The 16,246-nt window shown below is 29.2% G+C and overlaps 1 protein-coding gene and 1 long non-coding RNA gene across 2 annotated transcripts; both read left to right on the top strand.

Moving 5' to 3' along the window:
- Positions 1 to 4,738: 4,738 nt before the first annotated feature.
- Positions 4,739 to 6,177, top strand: LOC105959922 (uncharacterized). The gene is made up of 2 exons (XR_016032938.1): positions 4,739 to 5,080; positions 5,633 to 6,177. It is a non-coding gene; the product is annotated as an uncharacterized LOC105959922 (long non-coding RNA).
- A 2,388-nt stretch (positions 6,178 to 8,565) lies between these two features.
- On the top strand, positions 8,566 to 12,580 carry LOC105965141 (MADS-box protein JOINTLESS). The gene is made up of 8 exons (XM_012989663.2): positions 8,566 to 9,390; positions 10,957 to 11,035; positions 11,212 to 11,276; positions 11,518 to 11,617; positions 11,759 to 11,800; positions 11,909 to 11,950; positions 12,084 to 12,256; positions 12,393 to 12,580. The coding sequence occupies exons 1-8, from the start codon at positions 9,209 to 9,211 to the stop codon at positions 12,412 to 12,414; spliced, it is 705 nt and encodes a 234-aa protein (XP_012845117.1). The 5' UTR covers positions 8,566 to 9,208; the 3' UTR covers positions 12,415 to 12,580.
- Positions 12,581 to 16,246: the final 3,666 nt, after the last annotated feature.

The following is a 16,246-nucleotide window of genomic DNA, read 5'->3' as shown; positions in this document are numbered from 1 at the left end:
CTTTTTGAAAATTCAAAATCTGCTAATGAAATGTACATTTCGTCACTTGCAACTTTAATATGTTTACCACTCCTTTAATATTTTCACCAATTTTATGTCTAAATATTTCCTAAATTTGCCCAAAAATGGTAAAATAATACCTTTAAATTTAAAAAATTTAAAGATTTTTTTATTATTTAATGTGTACAGTATTCAAAAATAAAATAAAATCGGGGGCGCTGCCCCCGAATCCCCGTAAACTATTAGCCAACCATTATATTTTTTACTATATTTAATTTCGAACACCCTTGGCAAAAATCCTGAATTCGCCACTGCAGACAATTTAATTTGTTATTTTGCACCTCATAAAAAAACAATAATAAATAAATTATTCATTATTATTCAATTAAGGGTGCAATGTTAATAATTTATTGTGTTTTGAGGGTGCAAAGGACTATTATTATTTTTCAAATGTGCAAAGTGCAAAAAGGCTCCATTTCAAAGGTGGAGAGTGGAATTAAGCCTAAAACGCATCTACTTTGTAAAATTAAATAGAGCCCCCCTACAGTAGAGTACTCCTACAGTTCTCCATACAGTGTATTTGAAAAGAAAAATTGTCACCGACTCCCACTGTGTACTACACCTACCGAAGCACTTATTCCCGTACAAAACTACTATTGAACAAAAAAAGACATTGGACCTATTATTTGTTGTTCTGATCCCCTGCAATTTGTACAGCTGTGTTGTATTATTACTGGTACAATATTAATAAAATCTGAATTATAATTACCCATATTATAATTCGAAATTAAAATGTGGAATCGAAATAGATGAAAGTTTCCAATTTTCACATATAATTTTGTTTAAACACAAATATGCCAAAAAATAGATAGTGGTTGGGTTGTTAAATGACAAATTTGCCCCTAGAACAACTATAAAACTATCATTTTTCGAGGGCCAAATTCGTCATATCAAGGTCCAATATTCATATTGTTGATTTGTTTCAGGAAAAAACAAAAAAAAAAAACTAGGGCCTCGTGCATGTTTTTTCCCGAAAATACTATTTACTCCACTATTCCACAGTAACTATTTTTTTAATATTTTATTTTATATTATTGTCACTTTAGATTACGCATTAAATATATAATTTTTTTTTCTTCTTATTTTTTTAAGTACTAACTCTCTCTTATCACATAATTAAATGATCAAGGTTATTTTAGTCTTTTTAATTTTTTTTCCCAAAATCAAAACACATTTATTAACATTCGTAATACTTATGCAAAGCTGAAAAATGACACTTAATTGAAAACGAAGGAATTACCGTTCAACAATTAGGAACGACCAAATATGGATAGGGATGAAATCATTTTCGATTAACATTTAATATTATATTTTAGAAAGGAAAAAAAATAAAAAAATTCGGGTACTTGTCCCCAAACAATATTCCTGAAATTGATTTAGTTTTGTCAATCAACGAACAGTCTAATCAACAACTTCATGTTCTCTAATTCAACCCTCTAAATTAATAAAAATAGCAATTTCACCCTCTATTGTTGGACGATTTGTTCGTAAAAATTTCTCAACTTATGGCTTAAAACTATTTAATTGTTTTAGAGAAACATAAGCAAAAATGTTTTCATAGAGGAAATAAGACTTTCATTAGACGATTTCCGTTGAATCCAAAAAAGTTTGACACTCCCAATACATTCGACCGCAAGGGGTATATGCAATGGCGTGGCTAAATAATTTCCCGAGCGTTTAAATAAGCTAAATCGAACATTTAATTCCTCTTTTATATGTTTATTTAGTTTTGATACCATGTTAAATGATCAGCTCAACCAAATACTGAAACTGTACCAGTAAATTGTATCATTTAATATTAATATCTCCAATCAAATGTCTCATCTTCCTTCACATTTACGACAAATGGGGAATCAATGAGCTTTCTTCGAAATAATTCCGCATAAGTAGCAAGAATATTCGAATACATCTTCCCTATGAAAATTCGATTTTTTGGAGAAAGGCGCATCATTTAGCCTCCAAAAATTATTGATGTGATAAATATGCAACACTGGACGGAATAGCTTGAAGCACTGCCTCGATTACTACCTCTTTTCCCGCCTTTGACAATTAATGTTCTCACCCGTTCATTGATTTTTACCTAAAATTTCCTTACGGGTCTTGCGCATAGTTGCAAGTATACCTAAGCACTTATCATGACGATCGACAACTCGATAGCCAAGAATCTGATGAATATCCTCTTTTCGAGCATATGCAATGTTGCAAACATTAATAAGACCGATTATGAGAGAAAAAAATAAATAAATTCATAATCAGCTTTCAAAAGGTTTTACAAACACCACATTAGTCTTGTGGTATCTGTTAAACATTAATTGTTTTTAGAAAAAAAAAATTGCAACAAATTCTCTCTCTCTCTCTCTCTCTCTCTCTCTCTCTCTCTCTCTTGTAATAATAAATATCTTATTATTTTGAAGCATTATTCGACTGTCTCTTGCAGATTCTGGTGTAGGCTATCGACAAGTTTTTGACGAACTTCGCACCACTAATTAGTTTGGCTATGTTGGCTTTTCAGTTACATATTTATACGCCGTGGCGGATCCATGACGAAAATTCAGGGTATGCTGGCTGCGGCGAATCCATGAATTTACTCTACAGTGGGATAAAATTTTTGGGGGCTCGGGGCAGCGTCCGTGGAAAAAAAAAATGAATCTTTTTTGTTGGATAAATTAGGATAAGGGAAAAAAAAATTGAACCATTTTTTTTTTGGATAAATTAGGAGAAGAAAAAATTTAGGATTTCTTTTTTTTTTATATTTTGACTTTTGAGTGGAAATATAATGTGTTTTTGGGGAGAGGGGTTAAAAAAAAAAGTTAGATTTTTTTTGTATATTTTGAATTTTGGGTGGACTAAATAGTAATATATATATATATATATATATATATATATATATATATATATATATATATATATATATATATATATATATATATATATATATATATATAATATAATGTGTTTATGGGAGAGGGACTCAAAAGAAATTGAGACAAAAAAAATAAACATGACTTTTTTGCACAATATCCATGGGTAAACTGCATAAAACCCCCCTGTGTTATATAAAACATGCACCGAATCCCCATGTGTTAATTTTATTGCGTAGAATCCCCCTGTGTTTTATTTTGTCGTGCACGAAATCCCCAATTCCGTTAGCATTTAACACCGTTAACTATTTAGGGGATTCCATGCAAGTTTTTCATAACACAAGGGGGTTTGGTGCATGTTATTTAAAATACAAGTGGATTTTATGTAAAATTTATTTATTTATTTAAAAGTTGAATCATTTTTTTGAAATGAAGTCAAATACATTTATTCAATTTTTGAAAGTCGAATTTTCAAAATTATTAATTTAATTATTTATATTAAAACTAAATTCGAATTTTCATATTATTTATATTCATTGACATATAATATATCCAAGATAAATTATACAAATATATAACAATAATGATATTATAATATAAGTATATAATTTTAATTTTTATAAAATACATTGATAAATACTTTTTAAATTAAAAATTGGAAATTTCCAAATTTATTTATTTAGTTTCAATTTTGATGAAATTGTTTTTTAAAAGAAATGGACTCAAATTTTGGAAATCCAAATAAGAAAAACAGTGTTCTAAAATTTTAAAAATTAAATTGGAAACGACAAAATTACAAGAGAAAAAAAAAACTTGTTAGAAATTTCATCCTTACCACTAGTTTAAATTTTTTATATTGCAATTGAATAAATGTGTTTGACTCAATTTAAAAAAAAAATCAAATTTTAAATAAATAAAATATTTTTGCATAAATCCCCATATATGGAAGAAAATATGCACCAAACCCCCTTGTGTTTTGAAAAACTTGCATATAATCCCCTAAATAATTAACGGTGTTAAATGTTAACGGAATGGGGATTTCATGCAAGGTAAAATAAAACACAGGGGGATTCTACGCAATAAAATTAACACAGGGGGGTTTGGTGCATATTTCCCAAAACACAGGGGGGGTTTATGCAGTTTACCCCAATATCCATGGCATACTTGGCCACCCCTAAATCCGCCTCTGTTCATACGAATTATGAGTGACGTTCCGACAACTTACAGGTGATTTTTGGTACTCATATAATGTATTTTATAATATACGTGAATTAAGAAATAAAATTTCAAATTCCATCTATTCCAATTCAATAATTTATGATATTAGAACAAAATTTGAATCAGTTATATATATCCTCTTCTAAAAGAAAATGAATGTTTGTTTTAAGTGTTAATTCCACCCCCTAAGATCATTTCCAAGAGATATGCTATATGCTAAAAGATACAACATTTGTCAGAATTTGGACAAATAACATGCTCCAACAACTATTTTAAATTTTACAATATTGGCACAATTTTAAATTTGGCTTGCTAAATTTGATAAGCCAAAAAGAAATACTAAAATTACGTTTGCAGAATATATATATATATATATATATATATATATATATATATATATATATATATATGGGGAAATGAGGGATAACCCCTTAGTTTTGAAAATATATAGGCATAGGTACTATAGATTTTTCTTTCCTAGTCAAAAACCCAAATTATAATCTTAATTTGATAGACCCCCCTAGACAAATTAAAATACCAATTTTGCCCTTTTAGTTATAATTTAAAACCCTAACCCTCTCACCAATATTTTCTCTCTCCCTCTTTCCAGCCGTTTTCTGCTCTCTCCCTCATTCCACGTATTCTCTTCTCTCTTTCTCAAAATTTTTGTTCTCTTCTCTCTCTCACCTTCCACCGCCACACCCCCGCCTTCTCTGCCGCTCCGCTGTACCGCCGCACGCCTTCTCCGCCGCTCCGTTCGTTGCTCCGCCACTCCGCCGTGCTCCGCCGCTCCACACCGGCCGGCCCCGCTGCTCCGTCAAAGCCTGCGCCGCTGCTCCGCCACGGCCTTGTGCCGGCAGTCGTTGCTCCTCCCACCCCCACCGCTTTGAAATCGGCCGTCGTTGTGATTATTTGGTTTGCTGACTCATCCTCATGGGAGGGTAATTTTGAGTTTGATAAGTTTTTTTTGGTTTTTTCTGTTTTTTTTTTTTTTTTTTTTTTTTTTTTTTGTTTTTTTTTAAATAAAGCATTCTGCAAAGAATAAAGTAAAAAGGTTATCATCTTCAAAGCTCACATCTTTTTTTTTGAGTAAATCTTCAAAGCTCACATATAATACAACAAAATAGCAGGCTATAAGCATCGTGGTTGGTTTTTTTTCGTTTCGTTGCTCTCTTTCTTCCCATCAATTTTGTGTTAATCAATTTAATTATTAGTAGTCTTTTGTTAATTTGTGTTTCCTGAGTTTGAAATTGTAAATTAATGGAAACCATTGGTCTTTTCTTTGAAGGTGTCCAAATTTTGATTGAAGCTGTAGATGAATTTGGAAAATATAGTCAAACTACAAATTACTATTGTTCTATATAATAATGTGTAGTAATATATAGTAACATATAGTAACATATGCATGTGATTATTATTTTGATCTGTATTTATTGGTTATAAATTAATATATAATGTAAACATTTAAACTGAACTTGATTTTTTTGTCACAGGTCTTCGTGTTTGACAACCTCTATGTAATAAGTTTTGTCGAGAGATCGGGGTTGTTGTCGTACTGAAAAGTGGGATTTGAAGCTATATACCACAAACTACACTATATATGACTATACTCATATAGTCACATGTGGTCATATACATGTAGTCATATATAGTCACATGTGGTCATATATATATAGTCATATATAGTCACACGTGGTCATATACATATAGTCATATATAGTCACATGTCGTAACATGTAGTCATATATAGTTACATGTAGTCATATACATATAGTCATATATAGTCACATGTCGTAACATGTAGTAATATATAGTCATATTTAGTCACATGTCGTAACATGTAGTAATATATAGTTATATATAAACTATGTGTTTTTTCTGATGTATAGTGATTTTGATGATTGTGTATATCCAATTTTTTGTTCGGTACTAATTGATTATGATGATTTGTTCTTTGTTGAAGAACATATGCATGTAATTGTGTATTTCGATCTATATTTGTACAAGTTGATTTATAATATCAAGATTTAAATTGTGATTTTTGTTGTTGGTGTCGGTACATATAACTTTGGAGGAAAAAAAATGTACATGATTATATATAACTATACGTGACTATTGAACATGTACTATACTATAGTCATTTGTAGTCAATTTATGTACAGGAAATTTATTAAAAAGAAATTTAAAAAAAAAAAAAATTAACAAAACAAAAAAATTAAAAAATTGAAAAATTAAAAAAATTAAAAAAATTAAAAAATTTAAAAAATTAAAAAAATTAAAAAATTAAAAAATAATAAATAAAATAATAATTAAAAGTAATTTAAAAAAAATAATATAAAAATAAAAATTTATAATATTATATTGAAAAATCTGAAAAACGATAAATGCAGGTCCAAAAATGCTGAATGCAGTTTCCTATTGTGCTGAATGCAGTTGGAGGAATGCTGAATGCAGTTTCCTATTGGGCTGAATGCAGTTGGAGAAATGCTGAATGCAGTTGGGCGAAAATTACAAATAAGGGCACAATAGTACTTTTGCCTATCTAGGGGGTTATCTCAAAGAAAGAATTTTAGGGGTGGACTTATCCCTATATATTTTCCATTCTAGGGGTGTATATCAAATGGCCCCATATATATATATATATATATATATATATATATATATATTTTTTTTTTTTTTTTGTTGGAGTGGGTTGGATGTGACAAATGTGATTTATTAAAAGTTTGGTGATTTCGCTAAAAAAATCTTGTTTTGTTAAAATATAAACAATCACTATTGAAGAGTAATAAAAATTTGTGTGCTAAAACGCTGTATATTATACATTTAATATATATATATATATATATATATATATATATATATATATATATATATATATATATATATATATATTAGAACAGTTGTTGGAGATGTTAATTCGCTAATTTGAAAAAAAAAAAATAATAATAATAAAAAACTTAGGTAAGCAATAGAAACAAAAGATACATCCACAACCGAACCACTCTAAATGTTAAACATTATTTCATAAAAAAGTGATAAATATTGTAACAAAAATCCTCGTACAAAACGACTTGGACAAAACGGTCATATTTTAGTTCATAACAAATACTACAATTGATCTCCTCGTCGAATAATATTATATATTAAAATTATTTGCGAGGATAAAATTGGTATACTCTGAATCAACCCCACCTGTGTTTAGAAATGTTTGGTCTATGTATAAATGAGTTCTCTTTTAAATAATGAATGGTCTCAAAACAAAGAGACCGGTGGCAATTAAGAGTGAATATAATACTGAATACTTCTTCCGTTTCTAAATATGTGTCGTTTTTTTATCTTTGTACAAATTTTAAAAAGCTCAATAAATATATCATTATTTTAGGAAAATATTTATTATTAGACTAAAATGTTCTTGTTTACAAACTAATGAGCAATGTTATCAGAACCGGACCGGCTATAGAACCGGACGATCATTTGGGTCATGGGTTTATAGGGTCGAACCGGTTCAACCAGGTTTTTGATTTTTTTTTTAATATGCTATTATTTTATTAATTTTAATGTTTTTAAAAATATTATTTTCTTTATATTTTTAATCTCCGAGTTATTATTTTCGTTTTTATCTAATTCACCTCACTTTTTACTATATTTTATTGCTTATATTCTATTTTTTTACATTTTTTATTCTTCAAATCCGGCAATCGTTCACCCCTATTCGATCACCCATGATCATATCTGACAATCTTTCGACCACTCATGATTAGATCCGGCCACCCACTAATAAGTATGTGAAGATTCGCTCAAATCTAGCCACAAATAACCAACGCAACAGTGATTCGAGACGTTTTGGCCGAAAACCGGGTTTCTTGACTGACTCGGCGGTTCTCGGATTTTACCCGGTCGATCGGATTTTGGTCATTTGACCCTGATTTTTGACTTTTCCGATTTTAGATGTTAGACCGGACCGCTTTATTGCCGGGTCACGGTCGAACCGGTCCGACCGGCCGGTCCGGTCCGGTTCTAACAACATTGCTAATGAGAGAACATATTGTAGAATTAATAAGGGGCATTGCTGAAAATTATGGAGAATACTTTTAAAAGTGACGTGTATAAATATCAATACAAAAATTCAGGGCTAAAAAATAATGTGTATTAATTTAACTATATATGTAAGAAAAAAAATAAATATTAAATCTTCTTGACTTTTGATTGACCGAATATACAGAAGCAACCGAGGCCAAGAGAAAAATATCTTCCTCTGTTCAAAAAAATAAAGACAAACAGATGGATAGCTGTTTCACCACACAAATAGAACAAAAAAAAGGAAATAAAATTTCCTTCTTTCTATTTTCGTTTCTTTATATTAAACTCCAGTTAATTAATTAAATCATATTTATATTTATATATAATATAATATATATACTCTCACACACACACACACACACACACAAACAGGAAACACACAATTCCTTGAATTTCATTCATTGGAGAGTGGTGACACCAAAAAAATACACACACAAAAACACGCACTCCAAATTGGTAAAAAGCAATTCAATTATCCGACCAATCGTTTCTTCCCTATTTCCTTCTTTATACATATACCCTTGTCTTATTGGTCGAATTTACTTACAGCACCCTCTCTCTCTCTCTGTCTCTCTTTCTCTCTCTAGATCTGAAAGAAGAAACAATGGCATAATGAAGTCGCTGTCTCTCTCTCTCTCTTTCTAAGTGTTTCTTATTTATCTATTTAGAGCAGTATATATAAATATCACTTATCTTTCTTTCTGTATTTAGGGTTTTGTGGTCTCACCTGTTTACCCCCATAAATGGCAAAAACTTGTCGCTTTTCTCTCTCTCTCTCTCTCTCTCTCTACTCTCTCTCTCTCATAACCTGGATTTTGTCATGAACAAGTAAAAAAAAAATTATATATTTTTAAGTTGTATTGAATCATTTGATTGTGTGCTGGTTTATGAATTCCTGGGGTTCTTGATTATATATATATATATATATATATATATATATATTTTTTAGAGAGAGAGAGTTAATTTAAAAAAAGTAAAAAGAAGAAAAAATGGCAAGGGAGAAAATAAAGATAAAGAAAATAGAGAACGTGACAGCAAGGCAAGTGACATTCTCAAAGAGAAGAAGAGGGCTTTTTAAGAAGGCTGAAGAACTCTCTATTCTCTGCGATGCCGATGTTGGTCTCATTATCTTCTCTTCCACCGGAAAGCTCTTCGAGTATTCCAGTACCAGGTCTCTCTCTCTCTCTCTCTCTCTCTCTCTCTCTCTCTCTCTCTCTAAATATATATGCATACATACATCTGTGTATAAAAAGTGTGCGAGTGTTCTTGGAATAGCTGCTTGAAGAATGGGGTTTAATTTGTGGTGGGAGATTGAATAGTGTGTGTTTAATTTTTATTTGTTTTTTATTTTTATTTTATTTTATTTATTTATTATTTTTAATGTGTTGGGTGTACTAACATGTGGCCATTGGATGAAGAAATTGGTATACAAATATTCTTGAATATCTTCACTTTTGCTATCACCCATAGCCATAGGCACATATAATATTTCACAATTCAATTCAAATTTTTTTTTATTTTTTTTTGTTTTATTTTTTTCATCTAGTATATACAAAAAAATGCTAATAAACATAAAAAAGTGCTTTATTAGTTTTATGTAGGTGTGGAAATTATAATGCAATTTTCGAATTCGGCCAATACCGATCCGATAATATCTGAATTTGGAACTGTAATCCATTTTCTTTTTTCCGAATTTATTTGGAACGGGATCCGAATGGTATATTATAAAATTACCGGAAATTCCGATCCGATTTTAATTCTTGATATTTCTATGGTTTTTCGAAATGTATATAATTTCATTTTATGATATATCTTGTAATCCCATAATATAACTAATTATGTTATACATTATATGAAAAGTATAAATACCGAAGGGTCAAGTAAATTAAATTCTTAGAAAAGTAATTGGTAAACTTTATGTTACATTTTTCCTTATAAAAAAATCTATGCCTCAATTTGTTGTTCCTACACGTGTTTTTATTTATCGCGTTTTGTCGAACTCTCTTTTGGATTTTCTTGCATTTTCCTGCAAAATTTCAAGAAAGATAATATTGTAAAAATTTCCCATTATATCCGAATTTCGAACAAGAGATTATAAACTAGTGCAATTTCTGAAATTTCCGAAATCCCGCCGATTCCGAGGCATTTCGACATCGGAATGAATTTTTACATTCCGGAGTTTTAGGAACTTAAACTAGAACCCGTTTTTTACTTGCGAAAAAACATTGATTTTTTTTTTTCCGAAAAAGCCATTTCCGATCCATTACGTCTGATTTTCACCCTAGTTTTATAGTTCATTAGTGTATGACTTTGAGTGTATAATAGTTGTCTGAAGAAAGGGTTTGAGAAAATTGGACCAAACTCATAAGCTTAGTACAACTCTCCCACAATTGATCTACAAACACAATTCTCAGATTAATTAAATTTGTTTGTGCTGTTCTAAATAAGCTGATGCATCTTGCAAGTCTTTTTCACAATATGGTAATTAAAGTAAACTGATAAACGAAATTGATCGACTCTTCGACTTAGTATTTTCTTTTTTCTTTTTTCGGGTTTAAATCAATGGCTAAGCTAAGCTTGACCACGTGTATTGTGTAGTATTTTATAAAGTTTCGACTTTTCATTTACGGTGCAATTCGAGATTCCAAGAAAACATTATTGAGCTTCATTATTTTTTTTATGTTTTTTTTTGACTTTTTTTCTTTCTTTTTTCCGATCTTTTTGCGGTTTGATGAAGTATGAAGGACATAGTTGAAAGGCATAACTTGCACTCGAAGAACCTTAATAGGTTGGAGCAGCCATCGCTCGAGCTGCAGGTAATTAATTAATTTATTCAAAATTATTTTTATATTCAAAAGTACATTAGCCATAATATGTAACAATATTAACAATCTTATTGTTAATTCAAAATTATCGATTTCGTTTACTATCTGCGTAACGTAAGTTTTCCTTAACAATTAAAATCGTCGAAATATGTTTATATGTAATGCAGCTAGTCGAGGACAGCACTATCTCCTGGCTTAACAAAGAAGTGGCTGAAAGAAGCCAACAACTTAGGTACATTATGCATTTATTTTTTATATATATATATATATATATATATATATATATATATATATATATATATATATATATATATATATATATATATATATATATATATATATATATATATATATATATATATATATATATATGTATATATATATATATATGTATGTATTTACGTATGTATGTATATGTGTATATATGTATGTACGTATGTATATATAATAAGTATTTTGCGGTGAATATACAGACGCATGAGAGGAGAGGAACTTGATGGATTAGGTATTGAAGAGTTGCATCGTCTCGAAAAATCGCTTGAACTTGGATTGAACCGTGTTATGGAGAAAAAGGTGTGCGTATATATATATATATATATGTGTGTGTGTGTGTGTTAATTCTACTATTAATATTATTAATAATAGACTAAATTAAAATGTGCACTGATCTTGATCATGGAATATAATTTTGAATTAATTAATATTAATTTGCAGGGGGAGAAAATCATGAATGAGATCAATCAGCTTCAAGAAAAGGTATATATATATATATATATATATATATATATATATATATATATATATATGATTTTGTTTAATTATTAGTTTCTTTGTTGATTTAATTATAACCCTAAGAAAATGCAGGGAAGGCAACTCATGGAAGAGAACAGACTATTAAGACAGCAGGTTTGAAGTTATAAGATATTTACATGTAGACAAAAAGAAGAAGGAATTAATATTAATTTAATTTAATTAATTAGACATGCATGTAAAAAACTTGACATTTATTTATTTATTTATTTTTCAAATAAAAAAAAAGGTGGCGGATATAGAAAATAACGGGGTCGGCAAGAAAACGGTAACGACAGAATCGGAGAAGATGGTGTACGACGAGGAAGGGCAGTCGTCGGAATCTGTAGCGAATGTGTGCAACTCAGCTGGTGAACATCCACAAGATTATTATGATTGCTCTGATACTTCTCTTAAGCTTGGGTTAGTTTATAATTATATTCCTTAATCTTTTTTTTGTTTTAATTCTAATTTTTGTGCAAATATTAAATATCATATATATGTTAACTATGAATATATATTAATTATTAATTAATTTAAAAATGTTTTGATGTTGCAGGCTGACGCCTTACAGTGGATGAATGCATGTGTGCAATGAAATTTGGTGTCCAATTTCATGGAATAATTGAGTATTAATTAAGTTGAGAAAGCTAATTCCAAAGACTGAATTAATTATTGGAAAAATAACATTTTCCTATGTATCTATATCCTATCTGTATTTATTTTATTAGATATTATTATGTGCAATGAAGTAGATCCCACTAAATGGTATAGAGAAATATATATTCCACTAAAAAAAGAATCAGAAATCATAATTTATGAGAAGATTAGATGTTAAGTTAAAATATCTTGTATTATTAGTTGTTAACACATCCTTTTAATAAGACCATTGGTTTCTTTGACCAATAATTCCTTAATAAAGACACTCTTAATTTTGGAGGATAATAATACAAAAATATAGTTCAATAATAGAGAAACAAAAAAAATTGTATATATTTATATGGTCTTTCAAAACTCAAATTGAAATCAATCGCAATCGAACTTTGTAAGAGAAAGTTGTGATCAAAATAATTCAAATAGTAGGCATCTCTTCGCCATGGTTCGATTCAAATCTCAGAAATTACAACATACGGACACTATCGATCTTTTTCATGGACATTTCGTTTCAACGTGAATAAGTACAATCAGAGTTCGAATGACAAAATTATGATCAAAATAATTTGATGAGATAGTAGCATTACTGTCTGTAAGATTTAAGTTTTGTCACGATATCCAAATTCAGTGTTAGAAAAAAAAAATTGAATTTGTAGAATTTGGATGTATCGTTTTTCTAATGCAACCGAAATTAATAAATCCGGAGTTCATGTGGCAAAATTACGAATTTGTTGACTTTAATAGAAACTTTTTAAAATTGGATTGAATATTCCATTTGTTAGACTTATTTTTTATAATACCCTAAGGCTATGGATTAACTTAATTGTTTATAATTATTTTTGTCAGTTTAACTTAATTTCGCAAGGATATGGATTAGTTTAAATTTTAAAATTTAATTTTAAAATTTAATATTCCTACAAGGCATGAGAGCCACTCTCTTCCTCTTAACTTTTGGATGTATTATATTAATCTATTATTCTACTTTAGGTTTTGCTAAATTAAGTATGCTAAGTGTCCAAAGTTCAATAAAACATGAATCAAAAGTTCATTTATTATAATTGAACAAAAAATTAGCATTCTTAATCTTATAATTAATTGCCTCGTTGAATTCTTAATGACTTAATCCCACTCTGCACATTTGAAATATAATTTTTTAGCACTTTGCATTCTCAAAAACTATTAATAGCATTTTGTACCCTTGGAAACACAATAAATCATTCACGATGCACCCGAATTTTTATTTTAACCTACTAAAGGTAATTTAATATCTTTAGTGGTAATTTTTTGGGATGACAAATGTCAAATCAAAATTTTCATATTCACAATACTTTCAAAACTACAAACTACAAAAATAAAAGTACATCTTATCAACATATTTACAAATTATATGTTTTATCACATAAATATTTTACGAAACAATAAAAAATTCTTAAGCTATTTTTTGCTATCAAGTTATTTGAAAATTATATTTTCTTACAAAGATTTCTACGATTTCACCAATTACAATAAAAAATTCGCCAATCGAGTAATTATTGATAAAATTTTATATTTTTTCTTCGTGAGAAATAGTTTTAAAGTAACCAAAGGTGATTTCTTTTCTGCATTCTAATTTGTACGCTCGAAATTAGGTTGGAGAGTTGAAGAAAATAACTTTTTTTTTTCTTGCACCCTGAAAAAAACCCAAAAAAAATAAAATTGACCTCATAGTTTTGAAAACTCAATTACGGGATGATAGTGAGTGATTTATTATTTTTTGAGGATGCAAATCACTATTAAATTTTTTTCGAGGGTGTAAAGTGTCAAAATGCAAAATTTCAAGGGTGCAAAGTAAGATTAATAAAACTACGCATGTCGACCAGTTTGTTTTGTAACTAAAAGATATTTTGGGGCTTTGATTGTGATCCGACCCATTTGTGGTGGGGTCATTTTGGTCTTATGTTGCCATCAAGTTCTTGGCCCATTAACAGCTGTCCTATCAGATTTGCTGTATTTTTCTTTTTCTTTAATTTAAATAATATACTTCTTTTGGATGAAAAATTATAGTATTAATGGATTTAGTGGTTTATGCATTTACAATTTAATAATGTTTGGGTGGATGTTTTTACCCTGTTGTCGTATCGAACCCTATCAATTATCTACAATCGTAGATTACCGTACAATATCGATTTTTTGGCTTGATTATGATACTCACTAGGTATAAAAGTCGGATGCGACGAATTGGAATTGATATTTTCTGAAAAATTCTAAACTTTTTTGGAAGTACAAAACTAATTCCAATTTTAATTCCAAAATTTTCTGAATCTAGAAAATCATTCCAATTCCATAAGTTATGGAAATTACGGAATTTCAAAAAAATTCGAAATCATGTGAGTTTTAACATATTTAAAAATTTTCAAAAACTTTCATAAATTTTTGAAACATAAGAACAATCTGACTCATTTTCATAAAACTAAAACTACTCATATGATAAATTTTAATATTTAGAAAACAACTATAATAATTGCACTTGACACCTATTTTCTTTTGTTAGTGGGCATATTTTTTTTCAAATAACACAAAATCTGCATCCTCGTAATGATAAAAATAAAAACTAGGGAATAAACTAGGTCTTTTTTCGTAAAGAATAACAAATGAAATATTTCGGCTCTCCAACATGACTCATAATATATAAATGGCGGCGGTTATATGCAAGTTCATTTTTTTATTAGTTCAAAACCACATAAATAAGTTTATTAGTTCAAGCCCGTAAATTAGTCTAATTTTATTCCATCAAGACCAAAGATGACAAATATACCCTTATCCACAAATAATATTCAAATACAAATAAATCTTATTTTTAATTTGTTCAAGACCAAAAATAAATAAAAAAAAAAAAAAAAAAAAATATCACGACTGCCAACCAGCGACGCCAACCAGCGAGACTTCCACCGCACCGGCGATGACCAGCGACCCACCCACCGCACCATTACCACCACCGCACCACCACCAACAAGTAAGTCCATTTTACTAAACTTTTGTTTGTAAATTCAAAAACATTAATCGAGCATCGATGTCCTTTTTACTAAATTTTTATTTGTAAATTCGAAAACATTAATTGACCATCGATTCTTGATAAATATGTATGAATGAACATTAATCTATGCTTATTTCTTATTGGGCTGCAATGATTTGGCCGATTTTGGAAAAAAAAATTGAGATTGAGATTGGTTTTTTATTTTTTTTCGTTGGTTTCCCAAATCGGTTTATCTAAACCGATTTTGTACACGAAAATCGGCGTCATAATGCCGATTTTTGTTAACCAAATCGGCGACACAGCGTCGACTTTACAAGTTAAAATCGGCGTTCTAATGTCGATTATTAAGTACAAAATCGGTTTTCGAATACCGATATTTTTTGATTTTTTTTAAATAATACATTATATATTTGGTTAATTGATATTTTTTAAATATTTGAAACGAAAATGTTTATCCCCATTCGGTGGCGTCTACCACTCCTTTTACCCAATCGAGTAGAGCTTTTCGTATCTCAAATATTTATTCGTTAGATAATTCATTTGAATAATCCTCCATCAATCTCCTAGGTTGATGCACGAAAGTACGAGAAAACGGTCTTAAAAAAACACAGATAATAAAATCGGTATTTAAAAATCGATTTTTGTAGTACAAGTCGGCATGACAATACCGATAATACAAAAACAAATCGGTGTTGTCATGCCGATTTTTACTACAAAAATCGGTTTTTAAGTACCGATTTTTGTTT

Source organism: Erythranthe guttata, chromosome 8 (assembly GCF_056151865.1).
Source record: "Erythranthe guttata isolate IM_541 chromosome 8, IM_541, whole genome shotgun sequence".
Lineage (NCBI taxonomy): Eukaryota > Viridiplantae > Streptophyta > Magnoliopsida > Lamiales > Phrymaceae > Erythranthe > Erythranthe guttata.
The sequence above is the reverse complement of the archived record's forward strand: the minus strand, read 5'-3'. Positions and strand labels throughout refer to the sequence as shown.